The 22138-nt window shown below is 43.7% G+C and overlaps 1 protein-coding gene across 1 annotated transcript in view; it reads left to right on the top strand.

Annotated features, from left to right (window-relative positions):
• TEDC1 (tubulin epsilon and delta complex 1) overlaps window positions 1–15329 on the top strand; it is a 28563-nt gene extending 13234 nt beyond the window's left edge. The window contains exons 4-8 of the mRNA XM_044272268.1: window positions 4150–4308; window positions 7176–7274; window positions 8771–8857; window positions 9806–9991; window positions 14962–15329. Coding sequence (XP_044128203.1) covers window positions 4150–4308; window positions 7176–7274; window positions 8771–8857; window positions 9806–9991; window positions 14962–15315 — 885 coding nt within the window. The 3' untranslated portion in view covers window positions 15316–15329. The remainder of the gene's footprint in view (window positions 1–4149; window positions 4309–7175; window positions 7275–8770; window positions 8858–9805; window positions 9992–14961) is intronic.
• Window positions 15330–22138: the final 6809 nt, after the last annotated feature.

Below are 22138 nucleotides of genomic sequence, written 5' to 3'. Positions count from 1 at the left end.
GCTGGTTCTCGGGAACCACTTACTTTTAGCTCATGAGCGACACACCGCTGACATCAGCATTTCTGTCACTACTTTATGCTGCCCTCAGTGAGGTTAGCATAACGTTGATGACAGGTTCCCTTTAATAAATCTCCATCTCTATGTTTACAGTAAAGAATAGTTTTGTTACTAATATAAGATTATTTTTAAGATTTATTGATGGTGCATTTATGATTTGGACGGGTACTTTAGTGCAATTGAAAATGTTGTCTTTGTGAAGCCTTCAGTTTCACTAGTAGCAGGATCTGAATTTTCACTCTGTTACGTCAGGCAGCTCAGCTGACGGCTCCACATATCTGCTCTCTGACCTCATAAACATTCATGATCGCTCAGCTCTTATGTTACTGATAAGAATGACCTTACGACCTTTTAGTAATTTAAACATAAGGGTTATTAGATGACCGGCACAAGTACCAGTCACACAGCTAGACAGTTAACCCTTTGTGACAGAACAGCTCAATATAAAAAAATAAAAAAAAAGGCCAATTGAAAAAATTATTTTTTTAGCCCTAAATGAGTAAAATGCGATCATAAATAAAAACTGCTTCTGAAGGTGTACATGACCTTTTAAGGTTCAAGGAGATATATTGAAGATGACGGTATACCTTCTTGCACTTTGATAGCGGTACCATATGGGCAGTTCATACGGGTTCACATCACGTTTTATCCCTCCGTTTGATGTATACGTTAGAAAAAAAAAAGGATGCAAAAACGCAGCACTCCATGTTCTTGTATTCATGTATTTTAAGCAATATATTTGCTAAGGACTTCAGTTATTTATGTAGTTATTATAGCAGTGTTTGCAGAGTGCCGTTACGTCTTTTACTTGCTTTCGTCTTGCGGTCACACTTATATCACTTTATAGGAGGTGCTGACTAACTTTTTCTTCGCACAATCTATTTTGTGCTCATTTCCTGTGATGGTGAATTTATAGCTTCGTCCATGAAGCTCTCTCCAGTGAAGTTAAAATTGACTTGACCTCTCGTTAATGAATGCTCCAAACTAATAAAAATTTCATCCCTCCCATCTTGAAAGAGGTGTTCAATATTCCCCTTCCTCTGATCTCAAAGGAGATTGAGCGGATAGCCTAGAGCCAGGAGTAGAGAGAAGAAACCTCATCATAAGACGTACCACATTTTCATGTATCTATACTATACAGGCGATTTTATATATATATATATATATATATATATATATATATATATACACACACACGCTCACATGTATACATAATACAGCTCTGACTGTTGTTCTCTGTTATCAGCCACAGAGGGGATTGTATAAAGAAGATATATAAAATTATATATAAATAATACACTAATTGACAAAACATTTTTTAAATAACACACGAGATAGAAATGTTGGATTGCTGATCTGATTGGGATTCCCCTGCTACCCTATAAAAAGGGCTCTCAGAGGCCACTTTTGGGTAGTGTACCTGTCACCGCCAGATCTCTGAGAAGCTCTGACAGATGTTCCTCAGTACCTCTTGCTTGAGGTTCTTTTTGTTTTGGTTTAGTTTTGTCATCTCGTTTCCCTCTCTCAGATGTCATCTAGTTGCAGTGATTGCATCCCTTTATATCCCCTCCGATTCTGCATCACTTTGCGGTTTATACAACTTCCTGGATTGTGCTCACTGCTAGATGCTGCAACTGCTGGTTCCTCAGATAAGTCTTTTTCTTTATTTGTGTTTTCCTGTTGGCTTGATTCCAGGTCACTCTGACTCCCTCCGTATTAAGTGTAGGGAGCCGGTGGTCGTGTCCCCTCACTATTGTAGGGTTTTCAGGTATCACTCAGTCTAGGTACGAGGGCATGCAATTTTCTATCATTAAGATCTTTGCATGGGCTGAGCAGTCAGGGAGAGCTCTAGGGCTTTTATAGGGCTCACCCATATGTTCCTTAGTTTGGGATCAAGTCAGTTGGATCTTTATTTGTGACTTCTAGTTTTCTGCAACACCATCCGTGACAGTACCTGTTGGTGAGAGATCATTGACTGTTAGACATGACTCTACAACGCACTCAAAGACATTCTGCCCGGTTGACAGATATTGAAAGGGAGCGCATAGTTGGACACAGAGAAGCAGGATGGTCGTTTTGACAAAATTTCCCCCATCTAGGCTGTTCTGGGGGGGTGTTGGGGGCAGTGCTTATGTGAAGGCACGCACCTATGGATGGCACAGGCAAAACACCAATAGAGAGGATCCCTTTGATCTGCAAAGAGGCACAAGAAGCTCCCACAGTTTTGTTGTTCATCATCCAGACAGAGGAGGCACCTTCATTTCCAGGAACTTAGCAGAATGATATTTTATGTTGTGTCCTGCCATAGACTGTTTCGTGTGCACTGGTTTTGTAAATGAGAAACCTGGACAGCTACGGAATGGAACCATATTATCTTTAGCGACAAATCCGAGGTCTGTTTGAGATCCCACGACTGTTGGGTTCAGTTATGGAGGCCTCGTGGTAAGTGCTTCAATCCCACCTTTGCTGTGGAGACACGCACTGCCCCAAAAGCTGTGTGATTATCTGGAGAGCCATTGTATACAACAGTCAGTCACCCCCTAGTAGTGATACAGTACCCCCTAGTATGTGCAGGACATCCTGCGGCCACATGAGTTCTTCTCTTTTTTCGCAGGAACATGCTCCCCCCATACAGCAAGGGTTTCCCAGGAATGTCTTCTCCAGATGACAACACTTCCTTGGCCTGTTTGGTCACCAGATTTCTTGCCAAAGGAGCATTTATGAGTTCAGCTGAGAAGCCAGTTTCTGCAACCTAGGAGTGTGCATGCCCAGCTGCATCATCTGTGGGCAAATGTGCTGCAGGATACCATACAGAACCGGTTATCCTCCATGTCCAACCGTATCTCATCCTGTATCCAGGCTAGAGGAGGCCCCACAGGACACTAGAGCCTGCTTCCTATTGTACTGTTTTCTCCAATAAACTCATCCTTTCGCTGTAATATTATAATCACTTACATATATCATTACATTCACACATAGAAAGTTTCATTCAATTCCAACAACTCCTTCTTGATGTGTTATTTTTTTTTTGTCATTTATGGTCCACGAGTGTATATACATACGTAATACAGCACTTCTGCTGTGAGATTTTCATTTCACGTTCAAAAGTGTATTCGACTTGGCTTCTGAGCCGCTACTGCACCTTCAGGATCTAAACTAGCTGGTAAATTCACTTTGCAAAATGCCAGCCGAGAGGACTCCTTCAGTTGTCGGGACGTCTGCAGTGGCCAGGAGGAAAGCTGCGTCACAAGCTGTTAGGTATGTAGGAGGTTAAGCATCAAATAAGCGGTGTGTAACGGTGACCATACACGTTAGTCTAAGGGTGCAGACACACAACTGTACGTATTTTGCAATCTGCAAAAAATACGGGGGAGGTGCGTATTGGAACGGTTTTTACGGATCCATTGTAACAATGCTCTTTCTTTTTTGCGGGCTGTGTAAAGGACATACGGATGAGGACAGCACATGGTGTGCCTTGAAATGAGTGGGTCCACAACCGATCTGCCAAAAATACGGTTATATCAATAGGGCCTAAATAGGATCTAAAAACTAAGTATTTCCACCGAAATGAAAGTTTTTCCATTCAAATATAACAATCAAAGATCATTCTAGGCGACCGATGAAAGACCATTATAGTCTGAAAAGAAGTCGCCAATGTTTAATACTTTCATCCGATAGTCGGACAAAAGATCTTTCGTTCAAAGAATGATCGTCTGTGAATGAAGGATCTTTCTTTGAGGGAACATTCCCAGAAAGATCTTTCGTCCATCAATGAACCTGTTTAAACAACTGATATGGACTAAAGTGTGTGGCCGGGTCTGTGAAATGAACGTTCACCAGATGTTTGCCTGTTCAGCCATCAACCAACTTCTGTGCAATGTGTAGACCACCCGGGTAGGGCTTCTAGCCATTCCCCTGTAAGTATGGATCATAACTATGAATAGTCAAGATATCTGATGATGAAAAACTATCTAAAATGCTTCAAACCAGTCCGTTTTCAAAAGCAATTTAGTAAAGGTGCTGGTGTCATGTGGTTGGCGGAAGCACTCCTTATTATGTTGTATGTATAAAATACACATTTTCTGTCTCCAGTGTCCTCATGATGCATCAGTCCAAAAATGTAAAGACCACTCTTCATCCTCTAAACAAGAGGCGGATATCCGATTCCTTCAGTGGCTGGATGGCAAGCTGCGATTTTGCTGGAGATCTTTACATGCCGCCCATCTGGAGGAATGTGCTGTTTTATATAAGGTATTTGACCAGTTCTAGTGTTTTTAAGGTGCCACTTTTTAAAAGCTGTGTCTACCTTTTGCAAAAAAAAAATTTTATTGATACAATACATCTTAAAAAAATAAGCAACTTTGCAAATAAAATAAATTGTGCGGCTCCTATGCAGACCTGTGTGTCTTCGAGATACAGGCTACAAGATAGTCTAATCCTGCAGTCCTATTGCTCCATGTCTTGTGAACCTGTATTAGCAAGAAGTTGGGGACAGATGATGGGAAAAAGGACTGTGGGGTCTGACTACACAGGGCTTGTTTGTAGTCGGAAACCACATAACAGCTCTATACATAAAGCAATAGCATATTGTTTAGACAAGACCACTTTTAGTTTTTAATTTTAGAGGTTTCCTTACAAGTATTGATTTTTTAAGTCTTGGACAACCCCTACAATGTATTAAAATAAAAATAAAAAACATGTTCTCTTTGGGTTCTGGTTCGGTGTTCCTGTCGCTGCTTCTTTATAAAGAGCAGCGGTGATGTGCCTGGATATGGCTTGTGACCGCTGCAGCCAGTCACTGTCCTCAGAGGTCTACAGCAGAGGACAGTGATTGGCTGCAGAGGTCACATACTGTATACCTGCTTGCCTGCACAGCGACGTTGCTGGATTCGGTACGTGACTGCTTCAGCCAATCACTGTAGAATGCTTTGGACAGTGACTGGCTGCAGAGGTCAAGTGCCGAATCTAGGCATATCACTTCTACAGTGTGTAAACAAGCAGCGGCAGGAAGACCGGACCAGTGCAGAGAATGGAGCTGGAGAAACAGTTGAGTAGATCATAGTTTTTATTTCAGGACATTATAAGGGCTCATGCACACAGACATTTTTTTTTTTTTTTCTGTGTCCGTACATGGGGCTGCAAAAAAAATCCCCAAATGACTGTGCATGCCCTGTCCATATGGCCATTCTGCAAAAAAAATAAAAAATTTAAAATGTCCTATTGTCCGCATTACAGACAAGGATAGGACTGTTTTATTAGGGGCCGGAATTTACACGGCTGGGATCTGCAGTTTGCAGACTGCAAAACATCCAACGGTCGTGTGCGTGAGCCCTAAGCAGTGTTTTTTTTAAAAACTCTCAGACAACCCGTTTAACGGTCCATTCACACGTCCGCAATGTATTGCGGATCCGCAAATTGACTACAATAGGACATGTTCTATTTTTTGCGGAGCCGCGGCCCAGAAATGCGGATGCGGACAGCACACTGTGTCCTGTCCGCATCCCTTCTGTCCCCATAGAGAATGAATGGGTCCGCACCTGTTCCACAAAATTGCGGAACGGATGCGGACCCATTTGCGGATGTGTGAATGGAGCCTTAGGGGGAGATTTATCAATCTCCCTATGCCAGAATAATGGCACCAAATTGTAGCAAACATTTCTAGCAAACGATCGGCGTTGTTATCGGCGATAATGCCTATTACAGACATTTAACTCCTCAGATGCCACGATCAATTGTGACGACAGGGAGTTCGTTGTGGTAGCCTCAAGCCTTCTAAAGGCACCAAGACTACCACAGCAATCTTTCACAGGCAGGCCTTTACAGGAACATAGCTAATCTCCCATAGACTGCAATGGTAATTCATTGCAGTCTATGGGAGAAGCGATCTAATAATTGCATGTTTGAGTCCCGTAAGGGGACTTAGTATAAATGTAAAAGGATAAAACTCAAGTTAAAAAAATATATAAATATAAAAATTCAAATGTCGTTTCCCAATAAAAAAAAAAATATATTTTGTACTGTTGCGTCCCAAAACATCAAAATATAAACATATTTCTCCCATACAGTAAACGGCGTAACGGAAAAAAATCTAAATAGCAGATTCGCCATTTCGGCCCAGAATTATTATATCAAGAAGTTATACACACTCCAAAATGTTATCAAAAACTACAGCTCACCCCATAAAACATGAGCCCTCACACAGCTCCATAGACTTAATTATAAAAAAAAAAAGTTATGGGGGTCAGTCAGAATATGGTGATGAGAAAAAAAAAAAAACGTCTATATGAACCGAAAAATAAAAGTTATGGGGGTCATAATATGGTGATGAGAAAAAAAAAAAAAAAACGTCTATGTGAACCGAAAAATAAAAGTTGCTCCCGGGAGGAAGGGAGTAAAAAAAGAAAACGCAAAAAGGAAAAAAATGAATTGATTAATAAATCGCCCTGTCAGGAAAGAGTTAAACTGTAAGCAGCAAGAACCTGTAGTAAGTGGAAAGCAGAAGACCCGAGGCCTACGGATTGGCCGGTGAACCACATTCTCCTCGGTTCTCCAGGGTGTTACTGGAGTGCTCCTGCTGCTCAAGGATAATGTTGGTCCCTGAAATGTTCCTCCAAAGATGGTGATTTTAACCTATTTTCCTTGCAGACTATCAGCTGAACACAGCTACTCGTGCTTAAAAATGGAGAAGTGCTTTGAAGTGGCATATAAGCCGCGGGAGAACTGGAGCAGCTATAAATGCTGGCTTGCGGCATCCGGGGAGAGTCAAAACTCATGCAAAAGGCCTTTTTTTTGTATATCTGACTGTAAATGATGATAACCCCTTCCGTCCCTCGGAGCACTGTAAGCATCTATTGTGCAGACGGATTAGAAGTATAGAAAATGCATATGGAAGTTACTTCACCTGCCAAATTAAATCAGCCAAAAAGCTTGTAAATCTGCTGTAAACTCCGACCTCCCGGTCAAAGAATATATGCTGTGTCTATCCAATACATGCCAAGTATGGATCGCTGATTATAGCGGAAACCGTGCCTGTGAGAAGACATTAGCGCATCCGTATGCTGAGGACTTCATAAAATGAGATTTCTGACCTTCCGATTTCTTGTACATTTGAACTCTAGATCCATTCGTATACTCGGGGTTGCCACATTGACAAAACCACCGGTCATTTGTCGGCCATGGAAGCAGCGCTTCTTCGACGACCCAAAAGCTGTGATAAGGTAAGTAAAACCATAGAAGGCTATGGGTCCTTTTACACTGGTTCCAGGTAAGTGGCCAGCAATCGGCCTACAAATAAGTGCGTGCTGGGATCTGTAATGAGAGCGTGGTCGGCAGCACACCTCTCCATGTAAATAGGGGGATGTTCTGCCGACAGACTGTAGCGGCCTGTGTCCAAGGCCTTTTAAACGAGCACCGATCAACTTGTTTTCTTGCCGATCGATGCTCGTCATGGCTTGGACCCTAAAAATCGTTGTACTAGCAGTATAGATAATGACCACTGAAGTCAATTCAACGAAACATTATGCAAGAAAGGGACAGTAATGGAATTCTAAGTGCTGCCAAGAGCAAATCACAAGAGACTAAGTAACCCTGCATGGTCCCTCTCTAAAAATCTAATGGGACAGTAAAATAAAACGAATGCATGCCCCAGGACTCTGCTAATACAGTACGATGCATTGGACAAACTCCCCCGACAGTCATGCCAACTGAAACAGGCTAAGTGACACAGCTTTTGCTTTCAGTTAGTTAAGGCTCCATTCACACGTCTGCAATTCTGTTCCGCATTTTGGAGACCCATTCATTTCTATGGGGCCGCACTATGTGCTGCCCGGCTCTGAAAATGACGATCCGCACTTCCGGCTCCACAATTCCATTCCCGAAAAAAAATTGAACATGTCCTATTTTTGTCCGGACAAGATTAGGCATTTTCTATTAAGTGCCGGCGATGTGCTGTCTGCAGAATGCGGTACGCACATTGCCGGTGTCCGTTTTTTGCGGATCCGCAAAACACACACGGATGTTTGAATGGAGCCTTAAGGGGTTGTCTGAGGGGAGACGTTGATGGCATATTTATAGGGTATGCTATCAATCGACAGGGGTCTGACTGTTGTGACACCTGACGATCACTAGAAAGTGCCATGCCATTTAATCGCCTAATATTTAAAGACTATGTGCACCTTTGGGGGCAATTTTTATTTTTTTATTCATTTTGAGCTAAAAATCATTTTTTAAATTGGTCTTTATTAAAAATATGGCGTCCTTTTTTCTGTACAGAGCTGATATTGCTCTAGTAGCGCCCTTTGGATTTTCTGTCTTTTCCGTCAGACCAGGAGCTGACGGACTCCTTATCTCTGCTCTCTGACTCCCTAATAACGGATTATAGCTCAGTTCTCATCTGACTGATAAGAATGTGGATTAAATAAGTCTTTATGACCTCTCAGTAGTTTAGAGTTAAGGCTTATTAGATGAAAGTAGCAGTCACGCAGCTAGAAAAACAATTACCCTTTGTGACAGAACAGCTCAATATTTTTAATAAAGACAAATTTGAAAAAGTGATTTTTAGCCAAAAATGAATAACATCTAATCATAAAAAAATTCCCTCCTTAGGTGTACATATATACAAAACTAATTCTTCATCTTATCTATTAGTAAGTAATATTTTAGTAATAAAACGTGTGAGTAATATTACTGGAAATAAATGATCTTCTTTGTGCAGTTGCTGCAAGCTATGGACTCGGAGATGTCCTACCTAGAAGCCTACGTGGAGTGGAAGCATGTAGAATCTGTATACTGGCAATGGATGGTGAGAAATCAGACCTTCGATCTGCTTCCTTCAGCTGGCACCAAGCATTCACCTGCCATTTATTATTACTCTCTTCACGCACTCTTATTTAAAGGGGTCCTCCAAGAGTTTGATATTAAAGGCCTATGCACAGGATAAGTCATCAGTATTAGATCGGCAAGGGTCCAATGTCCAGCACCCCTCATGATCAGCTGTGCTCCACTGAGTACCGCAGCCTCTTCCTAGACCAGTGATGTCACGGCCATCGGTCATATGGCCTAGTTGAAGCTCAGTCCCATTCAAGTGATACCAAGCACATCCACTATCACATGGACAGCCGCGGTGCTCACAGGAGTGCCATGACCTCTTCAAACCCTTGATTGGCAGGGGTGTGGGGTGTCAGACCCCTGCTGATTTCATATTATTGACCTATCCTGAGGATAGGATGCGGTTCTGGCATCTTCCTAGACAAGTGACATCATGTTTATCGGTCACATGCCCTACGTGCAGCTCGGTCCCATTCAAGTTCTTCTAGACTAAGTCCTTTGCCGTTCCCCAGCCTAAATGGGACAGCTCAGTTGTAAGACAACTACTCCACCACCACCAATGCCAGCTTCCTAAGGCTAGTTTCACACAGGCAGGAGAGCAGTCTGGCAGGCTTTTCCTTCAGGGCCAGCCAGAGACCATTGACTATGATGGGAATGCTGGGGAGCGTCCGGATTCCCGCCAGATCCCATTACAGTCTATAGAGACCGGCGGGCACGTGGCACCATCTGACTACGCCGGGTCGGTCTGCCGCCTGTGTAAAAGAAGCCTTACGTCCTCCGCTCTCTGGCATGCTAGATCTCTTCTTGTCCAGTGCTCCTTGCGTGTTGGAGATATTGTGGTAAAAGCAGAATTTTTTTTAAATTTGCACAACTAAAAAAACATGTGAAATGATGCAGAATTCTACTTTTTATCATTCAATAGGACACGGTCTTGGAGTCTGCTTGTGAAGCCGAACAAGACTTCTCTGTTCCGAATATGAACACAGTATGCACATTTGTCACAAGTAGTTCTCAAGCACAGTATATACCTCCTGATATAAAGGTGCTAAGCAAGTGTATACGTGATGCACAAGACCAGCTAGCTGTGCTCAGGAGTCCACGAGAACAGGTACGAGCTCCTACCGCATGTGCGGGAAATCTAGTTAGAAAAGTGTACTTGTGCTTTTATGGAGAGGAAGGTTTGATTTTCTTGTCCTCATGGGAAGCCTTCTGAAACATTGGTGAGCTCTCTCCATTCACCGTTATAGGACTTCCGAAAACAGCCGAGCGCACATTCAGCTATTTTCGAAACTCCTATAGCAATGAGTGGAGAGTACACTGCGTACATTTTACTTTGGGGGTCTCATTCTGGAGATAGAAGTGGGTCTCGGAGGACCTGCCCCTATCGGACATTGGTGGTATATCCTAGGGATACAACATCAATGTCTGAGATGGGAATACTTTCCAAAAACGTTTGATTTGTCATTGTGACATATCAGAGGGGTGCAAGTGCCAAGACCCCCCCAGACCTATTGGTAGAACAAGGAAAAGGAAGCCGTTACACAGAGCGTTCTCTCAGCTAACTGCCGGAGATGGGCTCAATAGAAAGTCTATGGGGGAGATATATCAAAACTGGGGCAAAGGAAAACTACCGTAGCTTAATTGCCCATAACAGATCCAGCCTTTCATATGGGCGACTAGGCCAGTTTTCCTTTGCACCAGTTTTGATAAATCTCCCCTACAAGTCTGTCTCCTGCAGCGAGGAGAGAGAACGCTCTGACAACTCCTTACCCCTCTTTTCTAGTGATCAGTGGGGTCTCAGCACTTGGACCGACACAAACCAAAACCTTTGATATGTCACTATGAAATATCAAAAGTTTGTGGAAAGTATAGGCCACTTTATACAGTATGGGGGAAACGGAGAGACTGCCGAGGCCTGTCATTGGAAATCAGTACAGGGTACATGAATGGAGTAGGCGGACACAGCTTTTGGCGGCCCACTATTACTGTGCACTAAAAGTGTTTTAACTTTGCAAAATCAATGCATTAGTATTTTTATATTAAAAACTGGAGTGTATTAGGAGTTATTTGTGTAGCATTTTGTACCCGTGGGACAATTATAGTTAATATTAGCATCGCTGGATCAGTGATGGTTATGACTGATTGGTTATAATCTGAGTTGCACCTGCAGGGTTCAAAAATAGGCTGCCACCTCTATAATTCATCTCGGAAATCAGTCTCATTTATAAGAAAATGAGCAAATTTCCTCCTGTATTCCTCAGCCAGATAGTCTCTACATTGAACATGAACTTGAAAGGTGTTGCATAAAGAAAAGGTAGAATGAATTGAGGTTTCAATGTGAAAAGTTCTCCTACCAGTAGGTTTATGAAAGGGACACAAACATGGGAAGAACATGCAAATGTATTCCTCAAACCTCAGTTTTCTCTTATGATTGTTGATCCACTCCCCATTCACCAAACATGCTGATCACGAGGGTCTTGATTCTGGGAAGCTCCCTTATGTTGGCCATACACATGAAATGCATGTCGTCTCTCACAACTCCACCCTAACTGTTCGTACTTGGCACGCTGAAATCCCCAATCACCGATTCCTCTTTTCCCCAGGATTTTCCATTGTGGAGAGGTTTGAGGCCCCCATGTAAACAAAAAATATCATCAGCCAGGTTCCGAAATTGGCGGCTTCAGACAGGTTGTGTTAAGTGTATTGCCAGCTAGAGGATCGCATGTTTTCAATGAGGGGATGACAGATTGAGAGGAAAATGAGGGCAAGGTACTCTCTACAATATACGGGCATCCGTTGGCTCACTCTCCATTGTCAGGATATTCCTTTATTAGCTACATATAAACAGTAAAAAGTAACACATTTGAGTCCCCTAAAAAAAAAAATAACGCGCCCAGATAGAAATGTTGGATTGCTGCAAAAGTCGGCATATCAGTCTCAGACAGATGTGGTCTGGGGTTCACCACAAGAGAGCAGACAAGTGTTTCCCACTCTGCCTTATAAAAAGGCTCTCAGAGGCTAATTTTGGGTAGTGTACCTTTTGGTGAAGACTGCTAGACATGCCTCTATGATGTGCCCCAGACATTGAGAGGGTTGCATCATTACACTGAGAGAAGCAGGATGGTCATTGCAATGAATTGCCCACCGTCTAGGCCAGTGATGGCTGACCTTGGCACTCCAGCTGTGGTAAAACTACAACTCCCAAGATGCCCCCCTTGCTTGGCTGCTCTCAGAACTGTATAGAAATAAATGGTCGTAGTTTCACCACAGCTGGAGTGCCAAGGTCAGCCATCACTGGTCTAGGCTGTTCTGACCTAGCTGTTAGGAGGTGTTGGAAGCAGTGGTTGTATAAGGACAAGAACATGCAGCAGACAGGCGCAAGACGGCCCTGACAGATCACCAGTAGAGAGACTACTTTATTCTGCCGACAAGCAGGAGCAGCTCCCACAGTTTTGTTGTCCGCCATCCAGACGCATCTTTATTACACACCCATGCCCAGACCATTTCCAGGTGTTCAGCAGAAGGAAATTTGGAGCCACCATCCCCTTTATTTGTCCTGAACGAGAAACCTGGACGGCTACAGACTGGACCCATATCAACTTTAGCAATGAATCCAGGTTCTATTTGGGATCACCACACTTTGTGGCGAGCACTTCAGTCCTGCCTTTGCTGTGGAGCGACACACTGCCCCCACTACTGGTGTGATGATCTGGGGAGCCATCGCATACGACAGTCAGTCACCCCCTAGTAGTGATGAGAGGGACACTAACCTCTTGGTGATATCTACAGGACATCCTGCAACCACATGTGTTGCCTCTCATGGCAGGGCTTCCAGCGGCAACATCTATGGGCAAATGTGTAATCACTTGCATATATCATCTTTACATTCACACACACAGTTTCATTCCATCCAAATATGTCTTTTTTTTGGTGCGTTCATTTTTTGTTAATAAATATATATACATAATATATATAACTGAAATATATATATATATATATATATATATATATATATATATATATATTTCTATATAAATAAAAATATATATTATATAAAAATAATAATAATATATACTGTGTGTGTGTGTGTATATATATATATATATATATATATATATATATATATATATATATATATATTAAATAAAAATATATATTATATAAAAATATATATTTTTATTTAATTTATATAGAAATATATATATATATATATATATATATATATATATATATATATATATATATGGCAGATTTGCGCAGTTTTGAGTCAATATGGCTGGCTCAGAAGCGAAACATGCTCAATACCTGTCTGCAGTCAGACCCTTTAACCTTCTCAGATGCAGCATGAATACATGGCATCTGAACGGTTGGATAGAAAAAGGGCGCTCAACAGCCGTCCCTTCCCCGGCGACATAATAGGATGACTCTACAGGCACAATACAGAAGTGTTTCAATGTATTGAACAAGCAAAATGTTTGTCCATGTGAAAAATAGAAAATGAAAAAAACAACATAATTGGTATAGCTGTGTCTGTCAAAGTCCATGGTGTTAAAATGAACAGGGCCAAAAAAATAAATAAACGTACACAGCTCCATCGACAGAAAGATATAGTTATAGGTGTCAGATTTTTCTAAAAAGTGCCTGCGTCTTATAGTCTGCAGCCAGGGTGGTCCAGCAGTAGCCGGACCCTGACTGCTTCCTTAGTGATCTGGCAGAGTGCTCATACAGCCCTCTGCTGGATCATTGAGAGAGGTGTGTGCTTGCACACTTCTTTCTGTCCCTGCCCATCACTAATCCGTGTGAGATCAGAACCGGCGGGAGGGGAGGCTGAACCGTGGCTTATACAACCTAGCAGAGGCCTGTGAGAGTAGTGTGCTGAAGATATCTAAGCTGTGATGTGAAAATCAAGCCCTCATATGGCCATGCTGACCAAAAAGTTATAGCTCTTGGAACGCCAGTATAAAAACTTAAAGGGGTTAAAGGGATTCTGTCACCAGGTTTCACCCCTGTCAGCTAAACATATGCTGATGTTCAGGGCCTCATCAGGATTCCTAATGTGGGCTTCTAAATGTAATCCGTAGCCTTATTTTGCTAAAAAACAGGTTTTACTAACCTGTCACTCAAAGAAATAAGGTGCCCAAGGGGATGTCAAGGGATGCAAGCTGCTGGCCGCACCCACCGCCGTTCGTGCCCAGCGCCGCCTTTCCAGACTTCTGCACCGCCTCCTAATCCTCTGTGCCGCCTCTCGCTCTCCCTCCCTCCCCCCTCCTCCTGCTGTAAGAACTCGCGCGTGCGCACAGGGCTCTGAGAGGCTGGCGCCAGAGTGCAGGTCATACCTGGGTTGAGCGAAGTGCCGGCGCATGCGCACTTCGCTTTAAGAAGCCAAATCGAGAAGTCCGCACAGGCGCATCAGGCAGAGCCCTGTGTGCACGCGCGAGATCTTACAGCAGGAGGAGGAGGGAGGGAGAGCGAGAGGCAGCACAGAGGATTAGGAGGCGGTGCAGAAGTCTGGAAAGGCGGCGCTGGGCACAAACGGCGGCGAGTGCGGCCGGCACCTTGCATCCCTTGACATCCCCTTGGGCACCTTATTTCTTTGAGTGACAGGTTAGTAAAACCTGTTTTTTTTTAGCAAAATAAGGCTACGGATCACATTTAGAAGCCCACATTAGGAATCCTGATGAGGCCCTGAACATCAGCATATGTTTAGCTGACAGGGGTGAAACCTGGTGACAGAATCCCTTTAAATACACAATAGGTCAGTGCAGAAGAAGTTATGTATAAATACAAAGACTTGACATTTCTTGATTCTTCAGTAGGAAATATTAATTGTAGAGGCGTGCGCCTCCAGCCTGCAGGATGGTGGATTTACATTCAGTCGGTGTAAATGACATTTTGTTTATCAAGCATATGATCGCTATTACTAATCATTGCCAGTTGTAGTATTTACTATGCTGCCGGCGTTTGCAGGTTTACCACTAAGTAAATGTCTTCATGCCATAAAGCCCTTAGCGAGTTGATTAAATATACACGTTCTCGTCAGTCTAATTACTTTTCATTTGCTATTCCATATTGTCACAGATGAAAGAAATGGAAACAGAATTTAGTGAAAAGGAACTGAAGAAGATAAAGCACGAGGTAAAGAAGAAAATGGAGCATTGTAAACCCCAGGGTGCAGAAGCCAAAGATATCCACGGCTCATATAGACTTCTCCTTAAAGAACACAAGCTTCACAAGTCTGTCAATAAGGACTGTTCGATGAATGACGTTCATGTCAATGAGGTGACAAAATGTCTACAGTCCGTCATACGTGAGATGGAAGCTGAGTATTGCGAACTACAGGATCGGTGCCGGAAAAGATTGGATGACATCACTGAAGAGCTTCAAGGGATCGTTTGTATTCCTCCAGCAAAGAGTTATTTTTCCATTTTGTAATAAATGAAGGCGTACATGGCAGTGTGTGGGTTTCATCTATATACAGTTTCACTGAGCGGGGCACACCTTGTCAAAAATTGTTGACTGAAAATTAGTAAATTGGGGCTGACAATCTCTTAAAGGGGCTTTCTCATCTCAAACAATGGGGGCATATGGCTACGATATGCCCCATGTCTTATAGGTGCGGTTACCCGCACCTACTGTATATCGAGAATGGAGCAGGCCAAAGTGGTGGCTGGAGGACTCTGGTCCGGCCACTGCCAAGCGCTATGGAGCAGGCCAAAGTGGTGGCTGGAGGACTCTGGTCCGGCCACTGCCAAGCGCTATGAAGCAGGCCAAAGTGGTGGCTGGAGGACTCTGGTCCGGCCACTGCCAAGCGCTATGGAGTAGGCCAAAGTGGTGGCTGGAGGACTCTGGTCCGGCCACTGCCAAGCGCTCTCCCCACTGAAGTGAATGGGATATCGGTCACCTCTCTCATTCACTTCTATGGGCCTGATGGAAATAGCCGAACCAGTGCTCAGCTATTGGCGGCAGTCCCATAGAAAACAAATGAAGGGCGGCTGCGCATGCGCAGTGTGCCCTCCACCACTTTCGGGACCATATAGGTGGGGGTTGTCTGATCTCAGACAATGGGGGCATATCGCTAGGATATGCCGTCATTGTCTTATAGGTGCGGGTGCCACCGCTGGGACCCACACCTATATCGAGAACGGAGAAAGCCAAAGTGGTGGCTGGGGGACTCTGGTCTGGCCACCGCCAAGCGCTCTCCCCATAGACGTGAAGGGGAGCGCCTGTATGACTATGGAGGCATATCCTAGTGATATGCCCCCTTTGTCTGAGATGAGAAAACCCCACCGCTGGGATCCGCACCTATATGGAGAATGGAGCCCATTAATTTTCTATGGGGCCACCACACATAGGCGAGCACTGGCTATTTCCGCTGGGCCCATAAAAGTGAATGGAGGGCGGCTGCGCAGTGTGCCCTCCACCACTTTCGGGGCTCTGTTCTCCGCATCTATAAAACAATGGGGGCATATCCTAGCAATATGCCCTCATTGTCTGAAATGAGATGACCCCTTTAATAACAAAGCTAGGACCAGCCCTGTACCTCACATGGATCCAGAGATCTCCCCATTCATTGCTCTGCTAGGTTTATTTCAAGCTGGCAGCTTGGGGACTTGTCCTTTTTGCTGCAGCCCTCTCCCTGTAAGGCTAGGACTACACGGCGACATTTGTCACTGAAAAGTCATTCAACTTTTTTTTTTTACAATGAGAGTCAATGGTGTCGAATGGATTTTGTGCAACACCATAGACACTAATTATAAAAAATGTTGAGAGTCATGCCTTTGTGTAGCTGCACGCTTTTTGTGTCGCAACACATGACACCGTGTAGCCATGGCCTAACTGTCCTACTTTCTAACAGTAGATACAGCTGGTAGCAGTTGAAGGGTTTAACCAAGCATGTGTGGCCACCTCAGTGAGGTGGCCAGAGAGATGAGGAAAATAACATACAGTAGGTGGCGCTATACATAGACATGTTACTGTATAATTCCGTGGCTATACTACATTTTTTATGTATTCAGATCCAGGTGCTGGTTGGAAAATGTATAATATTTTTCGTGGGATGACCCCTTTAATGCAACCTGCAGGGAACACACTTGTCTCATGACTACGATCCCTGTCCAGAAATGCCTTGTTAGGGACCTTGAACATTATAGATGGGGGTTTCTCCTCTGAGCCAGTATATCAGTGATAATTTATGTGAAGAGCTGCTACAGGTCATTAAGTCCTGGAAAACTGGTGGGCCACAGACTAGGGTGCAGCAAGTTGGGGAGGGGAATACAATTTAACCTAAAAAAATATTCAACCAGAGTTGCTTTGTGAAGTTTAACCTCTTCCCAACATTTGCCGCACAGGGGATGTCAGGTCTTTAAAGATGGCACCCACTCAGGAGCTGAGCGGTCTCCATGACCACTGAGTGTCTGCCGCTTTACACAGTAGGCACCCAATGGCAGATTCTTCTGTATGTTTGTTTAGTGCTGAAATACCACGCGGAAGGCAGAAGGTAGGGTTGGCTAAGGGCCGTGGCCCATGTCTCACCTCCTCAACCCCATCCTCCATATCTTAATTGGAGACAACTGGAGGAGGGCAGAACATAGGAGCTGGCACTGTCTTCCACAGAGGGGACACTTCTGGGGAGGTATTTTGTGGTGCACTGTGGTATTTGGTTCTGCTGGGGCAGTTTGTTTGTGCCACACTGTTGTGTATGGTTCTACTGGGGCAGTATTTTGTGCTATACTGTGGAATCTGGTTTGCTGGGGCATTATTTAGTGCTGCACTATGTTGTAGGCGGAGACGACACAAGTAGGCAGGCCAGCAACACCATAGGGCCACTTTTAGCTTTTTACTGCAGGGCCACTGTAAGGTCTTGTGCACATCTCTGTGGATCTGGCACAGAACAGCCTGCCAGATCCTCTACTTTACAGCCAGATCCCTATTGACTGCAATGGGGTGATCAGACCAGTTTCCGGCAAAAATGCCAGGTTTCGGCCCGAAGAAAACCATTGAATGCAGCAGTTTATTTCAAGCCAAAACCCGGCATCTATGCTGGAAATTGGCCACCAGACTCCAATGAGGTCCAGTGGTCATTGCAGTCAATGAGGATCCAGCATGCTGCTCAGTGCCGGAACAGCCTGCTAGATCCACAAAGATGTGAGATGTGAACGAGGCCCAAGTTGCAGTCCACTTCTAGAGGAAAGGGTAATGTTTGGCTCTGGGCTGCAAAGAACTAGCAACAGGGCTTTCCATACAGGAAAGGAGGGATAAGACATGTATTTTCTAGCTGACGGCACCATATTCTTCTCTTGCTGTATAGGATGAGTAGGAGCAGTCAGCAGTTCGCTCAGACAAGTCCTGTCCTTGGTTAAAAAACGTGGTAGCCATCTATAAGGGCTGCTGACTGTACAGCAGGGAAAGAGAAGAATATGGTTCTGAGCTGTGAGTATAATTGTCATGCCATCTATAGAGAAGGAAAGAAGAAGACACCTGGACAGGGGGATGGAGATAGCTCCTGGAAGAGGAAATACATTGTGGAAGAGCGGAAAGATCATACTAGAGAAAGGGGATTGGATGATGTTTTGAGGAATACTCTTTGGGGGAATGATGCTGTGAGGAGGACATGCTTTTGGTGGAAGGAATAATTCCTCAAGTAGGGAGTTGAGGCTCTTGGGGAGAAGGAGGGAATGTTTCTGCAGTGGGGTAAAAGCTGTACAAGCTATACGGGGCACATGGTTCTGGGTCTGTGCAGGCTATGTACACTCACCTAAAGAATTATTAGGAACGCCTGTTCTATTTCTCATTAGTGCTATTATCTAGTCAACCAATCACATGGCAGTTTCTTCAATGCATGTAGGGTTGTGTTCCTGGTCAAGACAATCTCCTGAACTCCAAACTGAATGTCAGAATGGGAAAGAAAGGTGGGCTACAACAGCAGAAGACCCCACCGGGTACCACTCATCTCCACTACAAATAGGAAAAAGAGGCTACAATTTGCACAAGCTCACCAAAATTGGACTGTTAAAGACTGGAAAAATGTTGCCTGGTCTGATGAGTCTCGATTTCTGTTGAGACATTCAAATGGTAGAGTCCGAATTTGGCATAAACAGAATGAGAACATGTATCCATCATGCCTTGTTACCACTGTGCAGGCTGGTGGTGGTGGTGTAATGGTGTGGGGGATGTTTTCTGGGCACACTTTAGGCCCCTTAGTGCCAATTGGCCATCGTTTAAATGCCACGGGCTACCTGAGCATTGTTTCTGACCATGTCCATCCCTTCATGACCACCATGTACCCATCCTCTGATGGCTACTTCCAGCAGGATAATGCACCATGTCACAAAGCTCAAATCATTTCAAACTGGTTTCTTGAACATGACAATGAGTTCACTGTACTAAAACGGCCCCCACAGTCACCAGATCTCAACCCAATAGAGCATCTTTGGGATGTGGTGGAACGGGAGCTTCGTGCCCTGGATGTGCATCCCTCAAATCTCCATCAACTGCAAGATGCTATCCTATCAATATGGGCCAACATTTCTAAAGAATGCTATCAGCACCTTGTGGAATCAATGCCACGTAGAATCAAGGCAGTTCTGAAGGCAAAAGGGGGTCCAACACCGTATTAGTATGGTGTTCCTAATAATTCTTTAGGTGAGTGTATAACAGCATACCAACCTACACCAGATCAAAGGAGGCCAAAAGGACACTTGTTTGGCCTTCATCAGAGGAATTGGGACACATGGATACCTTTGCATGCAAAGGAGGGGCACAACTTTTCTTATCTTCCCTGAACACCAAGATACCAGCCCAGCCATGCTTGTCATAAAGGGGTTTTCATTTTTGCAGACTCAAGCCGTCCATGTATCATATTGACGACCATTTCATCTGAATTGCATTTCCCCTGCAGCAGCCAGTATCTTGTGAGATGCCATCACTTGGGATCAAATCAATGTGACCCCTGAGACAAAACCAGTGGTGCTACATACCATAGAAGTACACCCTAAGGCCTAGTGAAGCACATTGTAGATTAAAGCAAATTTTGAATCCAGATAAACGATGGGATATATTTTAACCTAAAAAGTCCTGTTTTCAAAAACAGTGTCCGGCGGGAATAGCACTTTATAGGTAGCTGTATAAGTTGCTGCTGGTCATACATTATTTACGAAGCATGGCTTTGATGTTACAAAAGATGTTAAAAAAAAAAAACGGAGAAACTTTACAGTGTCCCCGCATTGCATAAATATTCAGCTTTGAAATTAGCACGTATGAATAATTAATGATATCTGCAACATATATGCAATGTAACGCGCCTTGTTTTATTGCAAATTGTTATTTATTTCTGCCTTCTAGTAATTTGCTTTTGTGTCTTAGTTATTTTTTTCTCCATCAAAAGAACAATTACAGTACATTGCAAAATTCTCTTTTGAATTGAGTCCTTACCCACAGTTTTTTTTTATATTAAAATTCAGTGTATGATTAAGCTGGTCAAACATATTTAAAATGAGCAGATAATCAATTCTCTGAAATAATGATGGTGGCATCAACATATCACAGTTTCCAGGGCTTTATACCACCAACGCTATTACCACTGGGCAGAAAAAAAAGAAACTAGCCCAATTTTTCTTATCAAGTAAGATTATTTTCTATGCTAACAATTAGTTATTGTTAGGCAGTGGGTGTGGATCCGCTGTGTCAACTGAATAGATTTGGCTTGGGGGCCACTCCTAAGGGTGTTATCCTGGCAGCCCCTTGGTCTTCATCCTTTAACCCAGTGTTCACCAACTCCAGTCCTCAGGACCCACCTACCGGTCATGATTTGAGAATATCCCACAGAATGAATACCTGGGGTAAGTCCTGACATACTGACACTAATTATATCACCTGCTTAAAGAGGACCTTTCATGCGATTTTATTAAGGGAGATATACTGCCCGTCCAAAAAAAAGTCGCCACCTGGATTTAACTAAGCAAATAGTTCTGAGCCTCCTATTGGATAATTACTGTGTGGGCGATTATCTTTCAGCTGGCAACAAGTTATTTAACCCCAACTGGTGCAATGAGTTGCTTCTCATTTCTTAAACAACCATGTCGAAAGACACATCTCGTGGTCGTGGAAAAGATATTAGTCTGTCTGAGAAGGGTCAAATCATTGGCATGCATCAAGCAGAGAAAACATCTAAGGAGATTGCAGAAACGACTAAAATTGGGTTAAGAACTGTCCAACGCATTATTAAAAACTGGAAGGATAGTGGGGACCCACCGTATTCGAGGAAGAAATGTGGCGGGAAAATAATCCTGAATGATCGTGATCGGAGATCACTTAAACGTTTGGTGAAATCAAATCGAAGAAAAACAGTAGAACTCAGGGCTATGTTTAATAGTGAAAGTAAGAGCATTTCCACACGCACAATGTGAAGGGAACTCAAGGGATTGGGACTGAACAGCTGTGTAGCCGTAAGAAAACCACTAATCAGTGAGGCAAACAAGAAAAAAGGCTTCAATGTGCTAGGGAGCTAAAAGATTGGACTCTGGAGCAATGGAAGAAGGTCATGTGGTCTGATGAGTCCAGATTTACCCTGTTCCAGAGTGATGGAAGCATCAGGGTAAGAAGAAAGGCAGATGAAGTGATGCCCCCATCATGCCTAGTGCCTACTGTACCAGCCTGTGGGGGCAGGGCTATGATCTGGGGTTGCTGCAGTTGGTCAGGTCTAGGTTCAGCAACAGTATGTGCTCCAAGAATGAGGTCAGCCCGGCTACCTGAACATACTGAATGACCAGGTCATTCCATCAATTGATTTTTTCTTCCCTGATGGCACGGGCATATGCCAAGATGACAATGCCAGGATTCATCGGGCTCAAATTGTGAAAGAGTGGTTCAGGGAGCATGAGACATCGTTTTCACACATGGATTGGCCACCACAGAGTCCAGACCTGAACCCCATTGAGAATCTTTGGGATGTGTTGGAGAAGGCTTTGCGCAGCAGTCAGACCATCATCAATGCAAGATCTTGGTGAAAAATTAATGCAACACTGGATGGAAAGAAATCTTATGACATTGCAGAAGCTTATCGAAACAATGCCACAGCGAATGCGTGCCGTAATCAAAGCTACAGGCGGTCCAACCAAATATTGGAGTGTGTGACTTTTTTTTTGTGGCGACTTCTTTTTTTTTTTAGACACGCAGTGTATGTACCTGTACTTGCTGCCACCCTGCTTGATTTTTTTAAAATATGCCTTCTATGCCCCGCCGGATTTCTCCCTCTCGG

The sequence above is a fragment of the Bufo gargarizans genome, chromosome 11 (genome assembly GCF_014858855.1).
Source record: "Bufo gargarizans isolate SCDJY-AF-19 chromosome 11, ASM1485885v1, whole genome shotgun sequence".
Taxonomy (NCBI): domain Eukaryota; kingdom Metazoa; phylum Chordata; class Amphibia; order Anura; family Bufonidae; genus Bufo; species Bufo gargarizans.
This window is presented reverse-complemented; position numbering and strand designations above follow the sequence as displayed.